Source organism: Phyllobates terribilis, unplaced genomic scaffold, assembly GCF_046119375.1.
Source record: "Phyllobates terribilis strain yellow unplaced genomic scaffold, ASM4611937v1 Scaffold_1482__1_contigs__length_276138, whole genome shotgun sequence".
In the NCBI taxonomy this organism is placed as follows: domain Eukaryota; kingdom Metazoa; phylum Chordata; class Amphibia; order Anura; family Dendrobatidae; genus Phyllobates; species Phyllobates terribilis.
Window position 1 is genome coordinate 80,001 of NW_027364242.1, and position 16,408 is coordinate 96,408.

The 16,408-nt window shown below is 43.7% G+C and overlaps 2 protein-coding genes across 2 annotated transcripts; both read left to right on the top strand.

The window, feature by feature from the left end:
• The first annotated feature begins 4,815 nt into the window (after positions 1-4,815).
• On the top strand, positions 4,816-6,815 carry LOC141244122 (uncharacterized). Its single transcript, XM_073668985.1, has 5 exons — positions 4,816-4,829; positions 4,926-5,204; positions 5,291-5,404; positions 6,087-6,402; positions 6,783-6,815. Exons 1-5 carry the CDS (start codon positions 4,816-4,818, stop codon positions 6,813-6,815), a joined length of 756 nt encoding a protein of 251 aa, XP_073525086.1.
• An 88-nt stretch (positions 6,816-6,903) lies between these two features.
• On the top strand, positions 6,904-12,403 carry LOC141244123 (uncharacterized). The gene is made up of 7 exons (XM_073668987.1): positions 6,904-7,164; positions 7,252-7,459; positions 7,553-7,669; positions 10,779-10,912; positions 10,999-11,217; positions 11,314-11,543; positions 12,258-12,403. Exons 1-7 carry the CDS (start codon positions 6,914-6,916, stop codon positions 12,374-12,376), a joined length of 1,278 nt encoding a protein of 425 aa, XP_073525088.1. The 5' UTR covers positions 6,904-6,913; the 3' UTR covers positions 12,377-12,403.
• Positions 12,404-16,408: the final 4,005 nt, after the last annotated feature.

Sequence of the window (16,408 nt, forward strand, 5' to 3'; positions counted from 1 at the left end):
CTGCTTTATAGATGTATAGACAGAAATTTCAATGTTCAGATTTTTTACAATACTGCCAAAATTGTGTTTCTTACCCTTTGGTAGTGCATAATTGTCTTGTATAAAGTGTGTTTCGCATACGATTTTACTGCGCCAAACTTGATTCGCTCAATTCCTTGCATATGACAATAATACTGCCACACATGTTTTTAAATGACTAAATATGCATTCTACCTTGTGCAATGCACAATTGTGTGATGCAATGTTGTGTTTTGCATTCAATCTTGCTGCGCCAAACCTGTTTTGCACAATTCCGTGCACATGACGGTACTGCCCCAGATGTTTTCAAGTTGATTAATGTGCTTTCTTTCCTGTGCAGTGAGCAATTATGCAATACAAAGTTGAGTTTCTCGTATAATTTTACTGCGCCAAACTTGTTTCGCTTAATTCCATGCACATGAAAATACTGCACCAAAGTTTTTTTTACTGTTAAATGTGCTTCCTATCTTGTGCAATGCACAATTGTGTGACGCAATGTTGTGTTTTGCATTCAATCTTGCTGCGCCAAACCTGTTTTGCACAATTCCGTGCACATGACGGTACTGCCCCAGATGTTTTCAAGTTGATTAATGTGCTTTCTTTCCTGTGCAGTGAGCAATTATGCAATACAAAGTTGAGTTTCTCGTATAATTTTACTGCGCCAAACTTGTTTCGCTTAATTCCATGCACATGAAAATACTGCACCAAAGTTTTTTTTACTGTTAAATGTGCTTCCTATCTTGTGCAATGCACAATTGTGTGACGCAATGTTGTGTTTTGCATTCAATCTTGCTGCGCCAAACCTGTTTTGCGCAATTCCGTGCACATGACAATACTGCACCAAATGTTTTTAAATTTCTAAATGTGCTTCTTACCTTGTGCAGTGTGCATTTGTGTGACACAATGTTGCATTTTACATACGATTTTACTGCGCCAAACTTATTTGCGCAATTCCATACACATGACAATAGTCCTCCAAATCTTTTGAAATTGCTGAATGTTTCCATCCCTGTGTACAATTCAATGTTTAGTTTTACATTTGAAAATATGGGGGTGTTTGTCCCTTTTCTAATCCCATAATTTAAGATGCTGTAGTCACTCTAAATTAGCAGCAGATGGCAGCAACACTGCTAAACCAAAATAGGTGTCATCATGAACTAAGAAGCTGTAGTAAATATAAATGACCAGAAGATGGCAGTAGCGTACAGTAGTCCTGACTAGCACTGTTAATGAGGTGTAAAACCCCTCTTTTTCCCCTCACCCACTTGTAAGGTAGACAATGGCTGCATTCCTCCTTTTGTTTTACAAATGTCCAGTTTCTTTTAATGAGCTACTGAGCCTTCTGCAAACTTTACTAACTTACTTTAGAATCCATACCAAGGACTATAGCAAATCAAAATGCCTTTCCAGTAAAATTTGGAGGTTATTAAGTATAAAATACCTAATAAATACTATTCTGTGTCATCATGTAACAGAATAGTGAATGCTGCTCTGGAGGTGACTGCAAAATAAGACATCACGTCTTATCCTCCAGTCACCTCCAGAGCTGCACTCACTATTCTGCTGTTACATCACGTCTTATCCTCCAGTCACCTCCAGAGCTGCACTCACTATTCTGCTGTTACATTGTGTCTTATCCTTCTGTCACTTCCAGAGCTGCACTCACTATTCTGCTGTTACGTCACGTCTTATCCTTCTGTCACTTCCAGAGCTGCACTCACTATTCTGCTGTTACATCATGTCTTATCCTCTAGCCACCTCCAGAGCTGCAGTCACTATTCTGCTGTTACATCACGTCTTATCCTTCTGTCACTTCCAGAGCTGCACTCACTATTCTGCTGTTACATCACGTCTTATCCTTCTGTCACTTCCTGAGCTGCACTCACTATTCTGCTGTTACATTGTGTCTTATCCTCTAGCCACCTCCAGAGCTGCACTCACTATTCTGCTGTTACATCACGTCTTATCCTTCTGTCACTTCCAGAGCTGCACTCACTATTCTGCTGTTACATCTTGTCTTATCTTGTGCTACATCTTGTGCTACATTCACATCTTGGGGTCCATTTGAGAAGACATGTTTTTGGGGTGCAGCCACCTGAAGTAACAAATCCTGCCTCCCACGTCACCACTTCTGTCTTTTTCATGCACTCCAGGTTTTGGCTTACAATAACTGATATGAACTCAGCCTTACAGTGTATTCTCACTTCTATCCTGTATTTTGTTGTATATTCCAGAGTGAACAGCATGTACTGTGGGAATAAATCTGCTATGGTGGATTCTTATAAATGACCAGTAGATGGCAGTGTAGTCTGCTCTCAGTGCATGGCAATGCTGGGGGAGGGGGGCTGTGTGTTTCTGTATTGAAGCTTCATTCTCTGAGAAGACATTGAATGTTAATTAGCTGCTTGTATAGGGGGAGGTTTAGGATAAATCTGCTATAGTGTCCTTTAAAAAGAAATAGTAGAATGCAGTATAGTCTACTTCACATCGCCCTCCCCAGGTCCGACACACAGCACAGCATCTCCATCCCCAGGTCCGACACACAGGGCGGCACCTCCCTCCCCAGGTCCGACACACAACTCAGAATCTCCCTCCCCTGGTCCGACACAGCGCAGAACCTTCCTCCCCAGGTCCGACACACATCTCAGCACCTCCCTCCCCAGGTCCGACATACAGTACGGCACCTCCCTCCCCAGGTCCGACACACAACTCAGAATCTCCCTCCCCAGGTCCGACACAGCGAAGAACCTTCCTCCCCAGGTCCGACACACATCTCAGCACCTCCCTCCCCAGGTCCGACATACATACAGCTTTGCATCTCTCTCCCCAGGTCCGACATACATACATACAGCTTCTCCCTCCCAGGCCCGACATGCATACAGCTTTGCATCTCCCTCCCCAGGTCCGACATACACACAAACAGCATCTCCCACCCAGGCCCGACATACATACAGCTTTGCATCTCCCTCCCCAGGTCTGACACACATACATACAGCATGCCCCTCCCCAGGCCCGACATACATACAGCTTTGCATCTCCCTCCCCAGGTCCGACATACATACATACTTCTACTACATCAATTAATGAGCCTTTTTCAGACATGTTTCTATGTCATTAATTGCTTTTAAAATACACAACACAGACCACAGCAATTTATGGCAAATTTAAAGTAGTATGTAAAGTCCTATCTCCTGTCCATGATAGGACATGGCTGACGTCCCACTGTGATGTCAGCCATACCCTTTTATGAACATGAAGAACTACAGAAGCCTGGGGGACCCAGAAACTATTGGCGGCACACAGGTGAGGATGGAACCTGCTTGGTGCTGCCTCAAGCTGCACCTGGTTACAGCATCAGATTGTCAAGGGAGCAAGGGCATGATGTGTGCCAGCTACCTTCACAAGTCAATGCAGAAACCAGGCTGATCACGATATGAAATGTGCTGTCACCACCGCTCACATCACCATCTTGCAAAGCTAATTGGTAGACGTCCAAGGACTTTACACTGCTAATAAATTGAACTTGCATAGCCGCTTCACTGACTTCACCTTCAGACTGAGCCTCTTCAATGGAAGGTTGCCTGGAGATATACAATGAATCAAGAATTAGAAAATAAGCATATTAAATTATTATAATAAAATAACATTAAATCTATGTAGATACATACCTTCAAACAACACCAAGACTAGAGCCACATAAGCTCAAGCTCAAGGAAGATACATAAATAAATGAATAAAAATATTTTTATTAAGGTAATTTAAAAATTATCACATATAAGGTCATTTAGGAAACAGAAGCCTTCCAATACCAATTGCAAAAACCCTTTTGTATAAATTACAAATGTATATATCAATAATAGATATCCTAAAACATGGCCCATATCTCATATCGGTTTAATATTAGGCTTAAGACCATTACAGTACATAAAGGGATAGTCCTTGTAACAAAGTATCAAGAAATAGCTAGAGTTGCAACACAAAGTATTAGTTATATATAGTATATAAGTCAAGACCCAAATGACTGGACTATATCTAAATTATGAAGAAGATTTTATAATTAGCCTTAATCAACCATGGTATATCCAGGATAAAGTGTCAAAGCATAATGCAGGGCTCAATTGAGGGATAATACTCACAAGTAAACAAGGTTTTCAGCATAGGATGGGGTTTAATGCTATGCTGAAAACCTTGTTTACTTGTGAGTATTATCCCTCAATTGAGCCCTGCATTATGCTTTGACACTTTATCCTGGATAAACTGAGGTGTCATGGTATTTTATATTTATATGGTAGAGAGTAGGCCGGAGCCAGCCATGCAATGTACTTTTCACACCTGAATAGTGCAACAGTAGCAACTCAAATGTAACATTTGAATTTCACACTTTTATTTGCTTTTCACACTCATAGACAAATACTGGCCAGCATTTACACCACCACTTCTTTAAACTTGTGCTTTATTAATTAACATTTATTTAATTGCCAAGGACACTATATACCTTTAATTATCTATTAGGATACACACAGACAGTCTGACATCTGACTCATTCATAACAGATGTAAAACTAAGCCATGAATTAAAAGACTTTTAAGGGAGCAATCTAATTGGTGAAGGTATGGTCCCCTCCTGTATATAAGTCAGCTTCTGAGGACACTTTTTCAGATCACTTTTGGGAATCTGGCTCTCAGCTCTTTCTGATACTGGTCTCTGGTCATTTTTCTGTGTTTTTGGCCTCTTGTAGGGTGACTCCAGCAGCTTTTTGGAAAGCTTTACTCAACTCTAGACACATCGGAAGCAGATATGGAATCAGCAGTGTAAGTAGATTGACTTTTCATAATTCTTTGCTTACCAATGTCATGCAGAATTCTTTCTAAGTAGATGAAATTCTTTTCTTATGTATTTTTAAACAGGCACAATAGGACTCCAATGACCTGCCCTATCTGTTTCAAAACAGATAATATCCTGTCTACTCATCTGCGCAGAAAATGCATGAAGCTCCGCAGCGAAGATGAAATAAAGACAACACTTGCTAAAGCAAAAAACAACTTGGTGGCCGTAGCTTCCAAAGGAATCGCCATTGACTACAGAGAGGTTTCCAACCTGGTGTGTGATAGCAAATGTCTGGATAGTGTCCTTAAATTCCTTGAGGGACGTGGATTTATAATCTACAATAAGCCTCTTCTGCCAAGGTTTGTCATGTAGAATCTATAATGTTTCCCTTTTATAACAAGTAAAAAAAATGATTAATAATAATTTGTGCATTTGGTCATTTCAGGAATAACGGTTTTAAAAGCACAGAAGCATCAAGCATCCAGGAAAGAATACAGACTGTTGGTGAAGAAGACGCGCCATGTAGAGAAGAAATTAACCCTGGATATAAAAAGAAATGGTAAGTGACATTCTATCTCCAAGACTCATTCATATCTAGAAATAGATCTGTGTGTACATAGATAGAAATGGTTATAGTCTTTTACAAATGTCTGAATAAAACATTTAGTATGAAACACATAGGCGCTCCTGTCCAAAGGACATCAAGGTTTATTAAACATAATGTTAAAATGGGGCAGAGGTGAACGGACAAATACAATTGTTTAAATTCTATTTAGTTTTTTTCCCATTTTAAGTTCCCATCTATCTATATCAGGGGTGGGGTACCTTGGCCTTCCAGCTGTTATAAAACTACAACTCCCAGCATGCCCTAGCAGCTTGCAGCAGTTGAGGCATGCTGGGAATTGTACTTCTCCCACAGCTGGAGGGCGAGGGTTCCCCACCCCTGAACTATATTAATCCCTTCCCTCTTCAGCAACTTTTATTGATATATTGCACATAATAAATTCCATTTTCATGGTAATCACTCTAATTACAGCATATATCAGAAAATAAGATGAATATATTAGTGACTCCAAATTTTTATATATCATGTCTCATACTAACATATGCCAAATATATAAATTGAAAATGCGCAGTATCAATATGCTGATAAAACAACATTATGCTCATCACAGTCAGACATAAATGTCTGATGCATTTGTTTTAAATGTACCTTTAACTTGTTTCTTATTTTGTCACAGCCCACAAACATGCAACACTGTAATTACAGAGGAAGAGGATGATATCAGGATAATGTATTCAGATGAAGAAGACACTGATGAAAAAATAACTGAAGAAACAGGAATGGCATCTGAATGTGAACCTGAAGAAGAAGAAAAGGAAAACTCATCACTGGAGACAAAAGCAAGTGAACCCAAGATTTTATGGAGCAACTCCTTGAGGAAAAAAATGTCAGATTCTAACATGTATATGAAGCACTCCCTGAAGGCAGAACTTCTCTCCGGCTTTGTAAACTACCTTTCAAATACCCTATCCGTCCAGCGGCCCAAACAGGAGGTAAGAAAACTAGCAGCAATAATACTGCACCCCTATATACTGCAGGACAGCCAGTTATTTTATATCTGGGATCACCATGGATATACACAGACAGGTTATACCTCTATATATGGCAGTGTAACCAATCACTCTCCACCCCTATATACTGCTAGTCAGTGTATATTCATGGTAAGCATTTATATATGAACTGGTTGTACTGCCATATATTGGGGTATCACAGATCACAGCTAGTCAGTATATATCCATGATCCTATGTTATTCACTATATATATATATATATATATATATATATATATATATATATAGTATATATATCAGTAAATTATGATGGGGTGACCATACTTTGCATTGGGGCCTTTAAGCTCTTGTGTTTACCTCAGAACCTAAGCAGTTTTTCATTATTTAATTTATAAGTCATGGTTTCATTATTATTAATTATATTTTAAATTATCATTTTCAGGCCGAGAATGTTGCTCGTCTCCTGTATTTTATGGACAATGATAAGCCATCAATGGACTTTGTTTTTAACATCCAGAAGACTAATGAATATTTTTCAAAGCTTCTGGAAATTGGCAACACTCATCAGACTGTCTTCAATTATTTAAAAAGTTTGAAGCGATTTCTTGACTATATGAAAAACTCCACTGATCTGATACACAAAGACAAGAAGGTCTATGATGCACTTTGTATCTTCGTTGATCAACTGGGTGTGTTCCAAAAGAGGATCAGCAAAGGGATATCTAAAGAAAATGTGGCAAAGAAGTAAGTGAAAAAACTGGTCTAAAACACATTTTTCAATTACGTATTCATTCATTCAATATCCATTCTCATTCCTATTTCTTTTCACAGACAGAAATGTTTGAGATATGGAACTCAGACACCGGAGCAGCTAGAAAACATCCTGACAGTTGCAAAACCTACTTTTATGCACGTCTTAAGGCTGGCAAAAGAAGGGGGAAATCTACATGTGGACGAAAAACTGACAATTCTTCAGTATTTGGAAGCGCTTATCATTGTCAGAAAGCTGCAGAGACCTGGTGTCGTTCAGCATATGACGGTTAGGAGCTTTCAGCTTTGTATTGCTTATGTAAATGAATGATGGAGGGTTGTGTTTTTTTAAATTAATGTATGTTGTTTTTTGATCTTACAGGTCGATGAGTGGAAAGATAGAATAACTAAAAAGGATCATGTAGGTATCACTGTGTATGAGCACAAGACAGCGGCAAATCAGGTGGCAACAGTCATTTTAACTAAAGAAGAGGAAAGCGTAAGTATATTACAGCTCTGTATGCCTTTCTCTCTCTCTGCCCCCTCTCTCTCTGTGCCCCCCTTCTCTCTCTGTATGCCCCCCTCTCTCTGTGCCCCCCTCTCTCTCTGCCCCCTCTCTCTCTGTGCCCCCTCTCTCTGTGCCCCCCTCTCTCTCTGTGCCCCCTCTCTCTCTGCCCCCTCTCTCTCTGTGCCCCCTCTCTCTCTGTGCCCCCCTTCTCTCTCTGTATGCCCCCCTCTCTCTGTGCCCCCCTCTCTCTCTGCCCCCTCTCTCTCTGTGCCCCCTCTCTCTGTGCCCCCCTCTCTCTCTGTATGCCTTTCTCTCTCTGTGCCCCCCTCGCTCTCTGCCCCCTCTCTCTCTGTGCCCCCTCTCTCTGTATGCCTTTCTCTCTCTGTGCCCCCCTCTCTCTGTATGCCTTTCTCTCTCTGTGCACCCCTCTCTCTGTATGCCTTTCTCTCTCTGTATGCCTTTCTCTCTCTGTGCCCCCCTCTCTCTGTATGCCTTTCTCTCTCTGTATGCCTTTCTCTCTCTGTGCCCCCCTTTCTCTCTGTGCCCCCTTCTCTCTCTGTGCCCCCTCTCTCTCTGTGCCCCCCTCTCTCTCTGTATGCCTTTCTCTCTCTGTATGCCTTTCTCTCTCTGTGCCCCCCTCTCTCTGTATGCCTTTCTCTCTCTGTATGCCTTTCTCTCTCTGTGCCCCCCTCTCTCTCTGTGCCCCCCTCTCTCTCTATATGCCTTTCTCTCTCTGTGCCCCCTCTCTCTCTGTGCCCCCCTCTCTCTGTATGCCTTTCTCTCTCTGTATGCCTTTCTCTCTCTGTGCCCCCTCTCTCTGTGCTCCCCTCTCTTTCTGTATGCCTTTCTCTCTCTGTGCCCCCTCTCTCTCTGTATGCCTTTCTCTCTCTGTGCCCCCTCTCTCTCTGTGCCCCCCTCTCTCTCTGTATGCCTTTCTCTCTCTGTGCCCCCTCTCTCTCTGTGCCCCCCCTCTCTCTGTATGCCTTTCTCTCTCTGTATGCCTTTCTCTCTCTGTATGCCTTTCTCTCTCTGTGCCCCCCTCTCTTTCTGTATGCCTTTCTCTCTCTGTGCCCCCTCTCTCTCTGTGCCCCCCTTCTCTCTCTGTATGCCTTTCTCTCTCTGTGCCCCCTCTCTCTCTGTGCCCCCCTCTCTCTCTGTATGCCTTTCTCTCTCTGTATGCCTTTCTCTCTCTGTGCCCCCCTCTCTCTCTGTATGCCTTTCTCTCTCTGTATGCCTTTCTCTCTCTGTGCCCCCCTCTCTCTGTATGCCTTTCTCTCTCTGTATGCCTTTCTCTCTCTGTGCCCCCCTCTCTTTCTGTATGCCTTTCTCTCTCTGTGCCCCCTCTCTCTCTGTGCCCCCTCTCTCTGTATGCCTTTCTCTCTCTGTATGCCTTTCTCTCTCTGTGCCCCCCTTTCTCTCTGTGCCCCCTTCTCTCTCTGTATGCCTTTCTCTCTCTGTGCCCCCCTTCTCTCTCTGTATGCCTTTCTCTCTCTGTGCCCCCCTTCTCTCTCTGTGCCCCCCTCTCTCTCTGTGCTCCCCTCTCTCTCTGTATGCCTTTCTCTCTCTGTGCCCCCCTCTCTCTCTGTGCCCCCCTCTCTCTCTATATGCCTTTCTCTCTCTGTGTCCCCCTCTCTCTCTGTGCCCCCCTCTCTCTCTGTGCCCCCCTTCTCTCTCTGTATGCCTTTCTCTCTCTGTGCCCCCCTCTCTCTCTGTGCTCCCCTTCTCTCTCTGTATGCCTTTCTCTCTCTGTGCCCCCCTCTCTCTCTGTGCCCCCCTTCTCTCTCTGTATGCCCCCCTCTCTCTGTGCCCCCCTCTCTCTGTATGCCTTTCTCTCTCTGTATGCCTTTCTCTCTCTGTGCCCCCCTTCTCTCTCTGTATGCCTTTCTCTCTCTGTGCCCCCCTTCTCTCTCTGTGCCCCCCTCTCTCTCTGTGCTCCCCTCTCTCTGTATGCCTTTCTCTCTCTGTGCCCCCCTTCTCTCTCTGTATGCCTTTCTCTCTCTGTGCCCCCCTCTCTCTCTGTGCCCCCTCTCTCTCTGTGCCCCCCTCTCTCTCTGTGCCCCCCTTCTCTCTCTGTATGCCTTTCTCTCTCTGTGCCCCCCTTCTCTCTCTGTATGCCTTTCTCTCTCTGTGCCCCCCTTCTCTCTCTGTGCCCCCCTCTCTCTCTGTGCTCCCCTCTCTCTCTGTATGCCTTTCTCTCTCTGTGCCCCCCTTCTCTCTCTGTATGCCTTTCTCTCTCTGTGCACCCCTCTCTCTCTGTGCCCCCTCTCTCTCTGTGCCCCCCTCTCTCTCTGTGCCCCCCTTCTCTCTCTGTATGCCTTTCTCTCTCTGTGCCCCCCTTTCTCTCTGTGCCCCCCTTCTCTCTCTGTATGCCTTACTCTCTCTGTGCCCCCCTCTCTTTCTGTATGCCTTTCTCTCTCTGTGCCCCCCTTCTCTCTCTGTGCCCCCCTCTCTCTCTGTGCTCCCCACTCTCTCTGTGCCCCCCTCTCTCTCTGTGCCCCCTTCTCTCTCTGTGCCCCCCTTCTCTCTCTGTGCCCCCCTCTCTCTCTGTATGCCTTTCTCTCTCTGTGCCCCCCTCTCTCTCTGCCCCCTTCTCTCTCTGTGCCCCCTCTCTCTGTGCTCCCCTCTCTCTCTCTGTATGCCTTTCTCTCTCTGTGCCCCCCTCTCTCTCTGTATGCCTTTCTCTCTCTGTGCCCCCCTCTCTCTCTGTATGCCTTTCTCTCTCTGTGCCCCCTCTCTCTCTGTGCCCCCTCTCTCTGTGTGCCCCCCTCTCTCTCTGTATGCCTTTCTCTCTCTGTGCCCCCCTCTCTCTCTGTATGCCTTTCTCTCTCTGTGCCCCCTCTCTCTCTGTGCCCCCTCTCTCTCTGTGCCCCCCTCTCTCTCTGTGCCCCCTTCTCTCTCTGTATGCCTTTCTCTCTCTGTGCCCCCCTTCTCTCTCTGTGCCCCCTCTCTGTGTGCCCCCCTCTCTCTCTGTATGCCTTTCTCTCTCTGTGCCCCCCTCTCTCTCTGTATGCCTTTCTCTCTCTGTGCCCCCCTTTCTCTCTCTGTGCCCCCTCTCTCTCTGTCGTTCTTTATTTTATTTTTTTTTCATTTTCTATTCCAGTGGTTTGATATCTACTTTGATAAAGTGAGGCCCACATTCTTGAAGCCAAACAAGGAAAATAAGAGATTTTTTATTTCATCATCTGGAGAAAAAATCTACAATGTTTCAAATGATGTTGCAAGACTTCATACCAAGTATGTATTTTAAAATAGAAACTATTAGTTAATAAGTCTACATGGTCATAATAAGATGATTAACTTAATTTTCTTTTATTATACAGATTTGGATTGAAGCCAGTAACCAGCCAGATAGCGAGACGGGTGGCAGAAACATTTGTCGCTGCAAATTGTAAAGAAAGTATTGATAAAGATCACTTTTCAAAGTATCTGGCACATAGCAACAGTACTGCGGAGCGCGTTTATCGGGAAAACACTATGGACATGCTGATCCGAGCATCAAACTTGACCCGAAAAATTCAAGAGGAAGCTTCAACATCAAGGTAAGTATGTGAATAGTGGTGCGGTTGTCTCCAGCCTCGCTGCATCAGGTTGACTATTCTTATGTGATCTGTTACTAAAACATTTATATTTTACAGCGCTGCAATGGAAGTGGACTGTGTGAACGAGAACCATAAAGACTCTTCTCCTCCTCCTTTGAGTTCCAAGGATGAAGAATTTAAAAGATTTGAAACAAAATATCCAGTAACTTTAGAGAAGGAGTTCCCATCGCTAAAAAAGTGTATTGAAGCCTCTGAAAGGCATGGGCGACACATTTATGATCGGTGGAGGAAGACACAGCACACAATGCGTGTGGACTATATCATCGGTAAGATGTTCAAATGGCTGCTCTGCCATGTATCTAATCCCACTCAATTTTATAATCCAATCTTGTATGAAACTGTCTGCTGAACTGGGTATCTAATCCTATCCTGCATGATACATTCTTCTGACCTGTGTATCTAATCCTATCCTGTTTGATACTGCCTTCTGGGCCATGTATTTACTCCAATCCTGTGTAATACTATCTGCTGAGTTGGGTATCTAATCCTATCCTGTTTGATACTCCCTTCTGGGCCATGTATTTACTCCAATCCTGTGTAATACTGTCTGCTGAGCTGGGTATCTAATCCTATCCTGCATGATACATTCTTCTGAGCTGGGTATCTAATCAAATCCTGCATGATACATTCTTCTGAGCTGTGTATCTAATCCTATCCTGCATGATACATTCTTCTGAGCTGTGTATCTAATCCTATCCTGCATGATACATTCTTCTGAGCTGTGTATCTAATCCTATCCTGCATGATACATTCTTCTGAGCAATGTATCTAATCCTATCCTGCATGATACATTCTTCTGAGCTGTGTATCTAATCCTATCCTGCATGATACATTCTTCTGAGCTGTGTATCTAATCCTATCCTATGTGACACTGTTGAGCTGTGTATCTAACCCATCTAATCAAGACACATGTAATAACCATTGTTTAGTATCTATATCACATTACCATATTAATACATTTTTTGACATTTTCTCAACAGGATTGTTTGAAGACATAAGAGCAGAAGAAGAGGAGGTGAATGAATGCATCCGGAAGCAGAGATGGAAAAACAACGTGCCAAGAGCGAAAGACATATTGCTGCAATGGAGGAAAAGATGACCCGGAGAATGAAAAAGAAGGATTGATGATTGATGAAGAATGAAATGAATGTGGACCTTTTTCTACCTAAAATAAAGCAAAATGAAGTTTTTTATTTCATGTTTCATTTGTTTATGGGCACACATGTTCATATACAGTTTAGTAAGCAAAAGGTGTTCAAAAACCGAGTATCTAAAAATGAAGATTTAATAGGTTGGGTGATATTAATCCGGGACAGTGCAAGTGTCTAGTAAATGGGAGCAGAACAGCATTAAGTACAAGAAGTCATATTATTACCAGTCAATCAAATGTGCAACATCAGCCCAAAAGCCTTAAAGCCATGTCCCACTTTTTGCTTTTTTCAAATATCTAACTCTACAAAGCATTCATTGCTGTTGGGGGTGTACATAGAAATCATGGGGCCCCATAGCAGAACTTCTAATTGCCACCACCTCCACCCCCAAAAAAGAGGGTGGGGGAGGAAAAACAAAACTTAAATTACTGTCTGGGTCACAGAAGAGCAGATCTCACAACTTTTCAGCCTTTACACAGTAATTTTCCTCCTGCTTAAAGGGATATTCCCATCTCCAAGATCCTATCCCAATATGTAGTAGGTGTAGTAATATTAGCAGATTTCTCCAATTAGAAATGTAGTATAGTATTTTTGATTCACTATCTCTTACCTCATGTGCAGGCATCGCAGGACCTTAGGTATCCATGGTTACGACCACTAGCAACTAGCTATCTGTCTTTATCCTTGGACGTAACTATGGATACCTAAGGTCCTGCACATGAGGAAAGAGACCTAGTGAATCAGAAAAAATATACTACATTTATAATTGGAGATATTTGCTAACATTACTATTACACCTACTACATATTGGGATAGGATCTTGGAGATGGAAATACCCCTTTAAGTCCTAGATTTCTCTTTCATTCTCCCCATAAAGTATGCTGCCAACAAAAGTGCCCCCCAACCACAGTATGATAACCCCATTGTGAATTCCTCCACATTCACAGTATAATGACCCTCACCTCAACTCCTAACTCAAAGTATGGTGACCCCAACACAGCCCTCCATGCAGTAAAATGGACCTACATACAGTATAATGGACCCCATATCTTCCAAATATAATAACCCACATAGCCTTCCATATAGTATAAGCATGGTCCTTCATGCAATATAATGCATCCCCCATGGTCCTTAAAGTATAGTGCAGCCCCCATAAGGGTATAAAACAGCCACAGTCCTGCAGTAATATGGGCACCACATACTGATTTAAAAAATATATATATGAATACTTACTGCTACTCGTTCCTCCTGCTGCTTCAGTCCATGGGACATCATTTTCTGCACACGTTGACTATCTGCTGAACTTTCTGCAAGGTTTCTGCATCTGTTTGCAACAAACACTGCTGAAAAACCAGGTGGAAACACCCAGAGACTGAACCAGGTAGGACAGCAGAGCTGTCACTCATAATGCTGACAGCCCAGCACACTCCAGAATACATAGGACGGCTGAGCTGTCACTCACAACATCCATAGGCCACAGACAGCAATGCAGCCATGACAGTAGGTCATTTATTAATGTTAGACTGATAGTATGTGCCATATACAACACTCAATCTCACAAAATCTCACGCTAAAAATTGGCAGGGAGATCCATGTTTACAAGAAAATCCTAAATCTCGCAGCCATTATCTTTCCAGGGTCTTGAACGCATCGTGAAGAAAATCACCGGCCTAATATTAACCTTGATTGAGGGTAAATTATTTTTCAATGGGAGACTGAGAGTGAGGGCCGTATGTGGCTTATACTATGTCTACTAAATGAGGTTACCCACTTTCCAGTGCTGACATCTCGACTTGTGAAGGTTCAAGATGGCCCAAACTTACAGTGTGTACAGAGCTCAAGTAGAACTACACAATGAGTGGTGGCACTTGTTCATAGCAAAAGTGGTTCCAGTACAATACAAGTCTAAAATTGGTACTGTTTGCTACGGTTCTGAAGGCCCAATAGAGAATTAGAGATAAACACTTTGTAGCACTCGCTCTCCCCTTTCAAGGGACTCCTCACATTTGTATGTATGCCATTTCCCTGAGGAGCAGCGCCCCAAGAAGCGAGCCACCCCTACCTGGTAAATGCTAAGTGTGAGTCTGTGATAGTGAGTGCCGTATTTGGCACATTCTATCAAAGTCTCACACTAAAGATCTGCATCTGAAAATGCTCCTCCGACTTTGGGGGGCAGATCTCAGCAGCTAAGGGAGCAGACTGCAAACGGACAGAGATGTATTTAGATAATCCTCTTGGCTTCAATATTCACTAAGCAGCTTTTTCATTTATACCTCCTGCGGTTTCTGGAGGCTCGGAGAAGAGGGCACCCCCAGCACCATGTTAAGTCAATGGTGGGAATCAATGGCTTTCCCTATCTCACTTTCACCTGGATTTTTCCGGAACCGTGGGTCCGATAAACAATCCGAGATATACGTTCTGTAGACTGGACCGTCAGCTTTCCAGGGAATGATATCCTAAGTGAAAAGCATCTTGTACCGAGGAGCAGCACCCCGAGAGCCGTGATCCCCCTCTGACCAGGCGGCCCATGTCTACTAAATGAGGTTACCCATTTTCCAGTGCTGACATCTCGACTTGTGAAGGTCCAAGATGGCCCAAACTTGCAGTGTTTACAGAGCTAAAGTAGAACTACACAATGAGTGGTGGCACTTGTTCATAGCAAAATTGGTTCCAGTACAATACATGTCTAAAATTGGTACTGTTTGCTCCGGTTCTGAAGGTCCAATAGAAAATCAGAGATAAACGCTTTGTAGCACTTGCTCTCCCCTTTCAAGGGACTCCTCACATGTGTATGTATGCCAATTCCCTGAGGAGCAGCGCCCAAAGAAGCGAGCCACCCTACCTGGTAAATGCTAAGTGTGAGTCTGTGATAGTGAGTGCCGTATTTGGCACATTCTATCAAAGTCTCACTCTAAAGATCTGCATCTGAAAATGCTCCTCCGACTTTGGGGGACAGATCTCAGCAGCTAAGGGAGCAGACTGCAAACGGACAGAGATGTATTTAGATAATCCTCTTGGCTTCAATATTCACTAAGCAGCTTTTTCATTGATCCCTCCTGCGGTTTCTGGTGGATCGGGGAAGAGGGCACCCCCAGCACCATGTTAAGTCAATGGTGGGAATCAATGGCAATTCCCTATCTCACTTTCACCTGGATTTTTCCGGAACCGTGGGTCCGATAAACAATCAGAGATATACGTTTTGTAGACTGGACCGTCAGCTTTCCAGGGAATCATATCCTAAGTGAAAGGCATCTTGTACCGAGGAGCAGCACCCCGAGAGCCGTGATCCCCCTCTGACCAGGCGGCCCATGTCTGCTAAATGAGGTTACCCATTTTCCAGTGCTGACATCTCGACTTGTGAAGGTCCAAGATGGCCCAAACTTGCAGTGTTTACAGAGCTAAAGTAGAAATACACAATGAGTGGTGGCACTTGTTCATAGCAAAAGTGGTTCCAGTACAAGACATGTCTAAAATTGGTACTGTTTGCTCCGGTTCTGAAGGTCCAATAGAAAATCAGAGATAAACACTTTGTAGCACTCGCTCTCCCCTTTCAAGGGACTCCTCACATGTGTATGTATGCCATTTCCCTGAGGAGCAGCGCCCCAAGAAGCGACCACCCCTACCTGGTATATGCTAAGTGTGAGTCTGTGATAGTGAGTGCCGTATTTGGCACATTCTATCAAAGTCTCACACTAAAGATCTGCATCTGAAAATGCTCCTCCGACTTTGGGGGGCAGATCTCAGCAGCTAAGGGAGCAGACTGCAAACGGACAGAGATGTATTTAGATAATCCTCTTGGCTTCAATATTCACTAAGCAGCTTTTTCATTGATACCTCCTGCGGTTTCTGGTGGCTCGGGGAAGAGGGCACCCCCAGCACCATGTTAAGTCAATGGTAGGAATCAATGGCATTTCCCTATCTCACTTTCACCTGGATTTTTCCGGAACCGTGGGTCCGATGAACAATCCGAGATATACGTT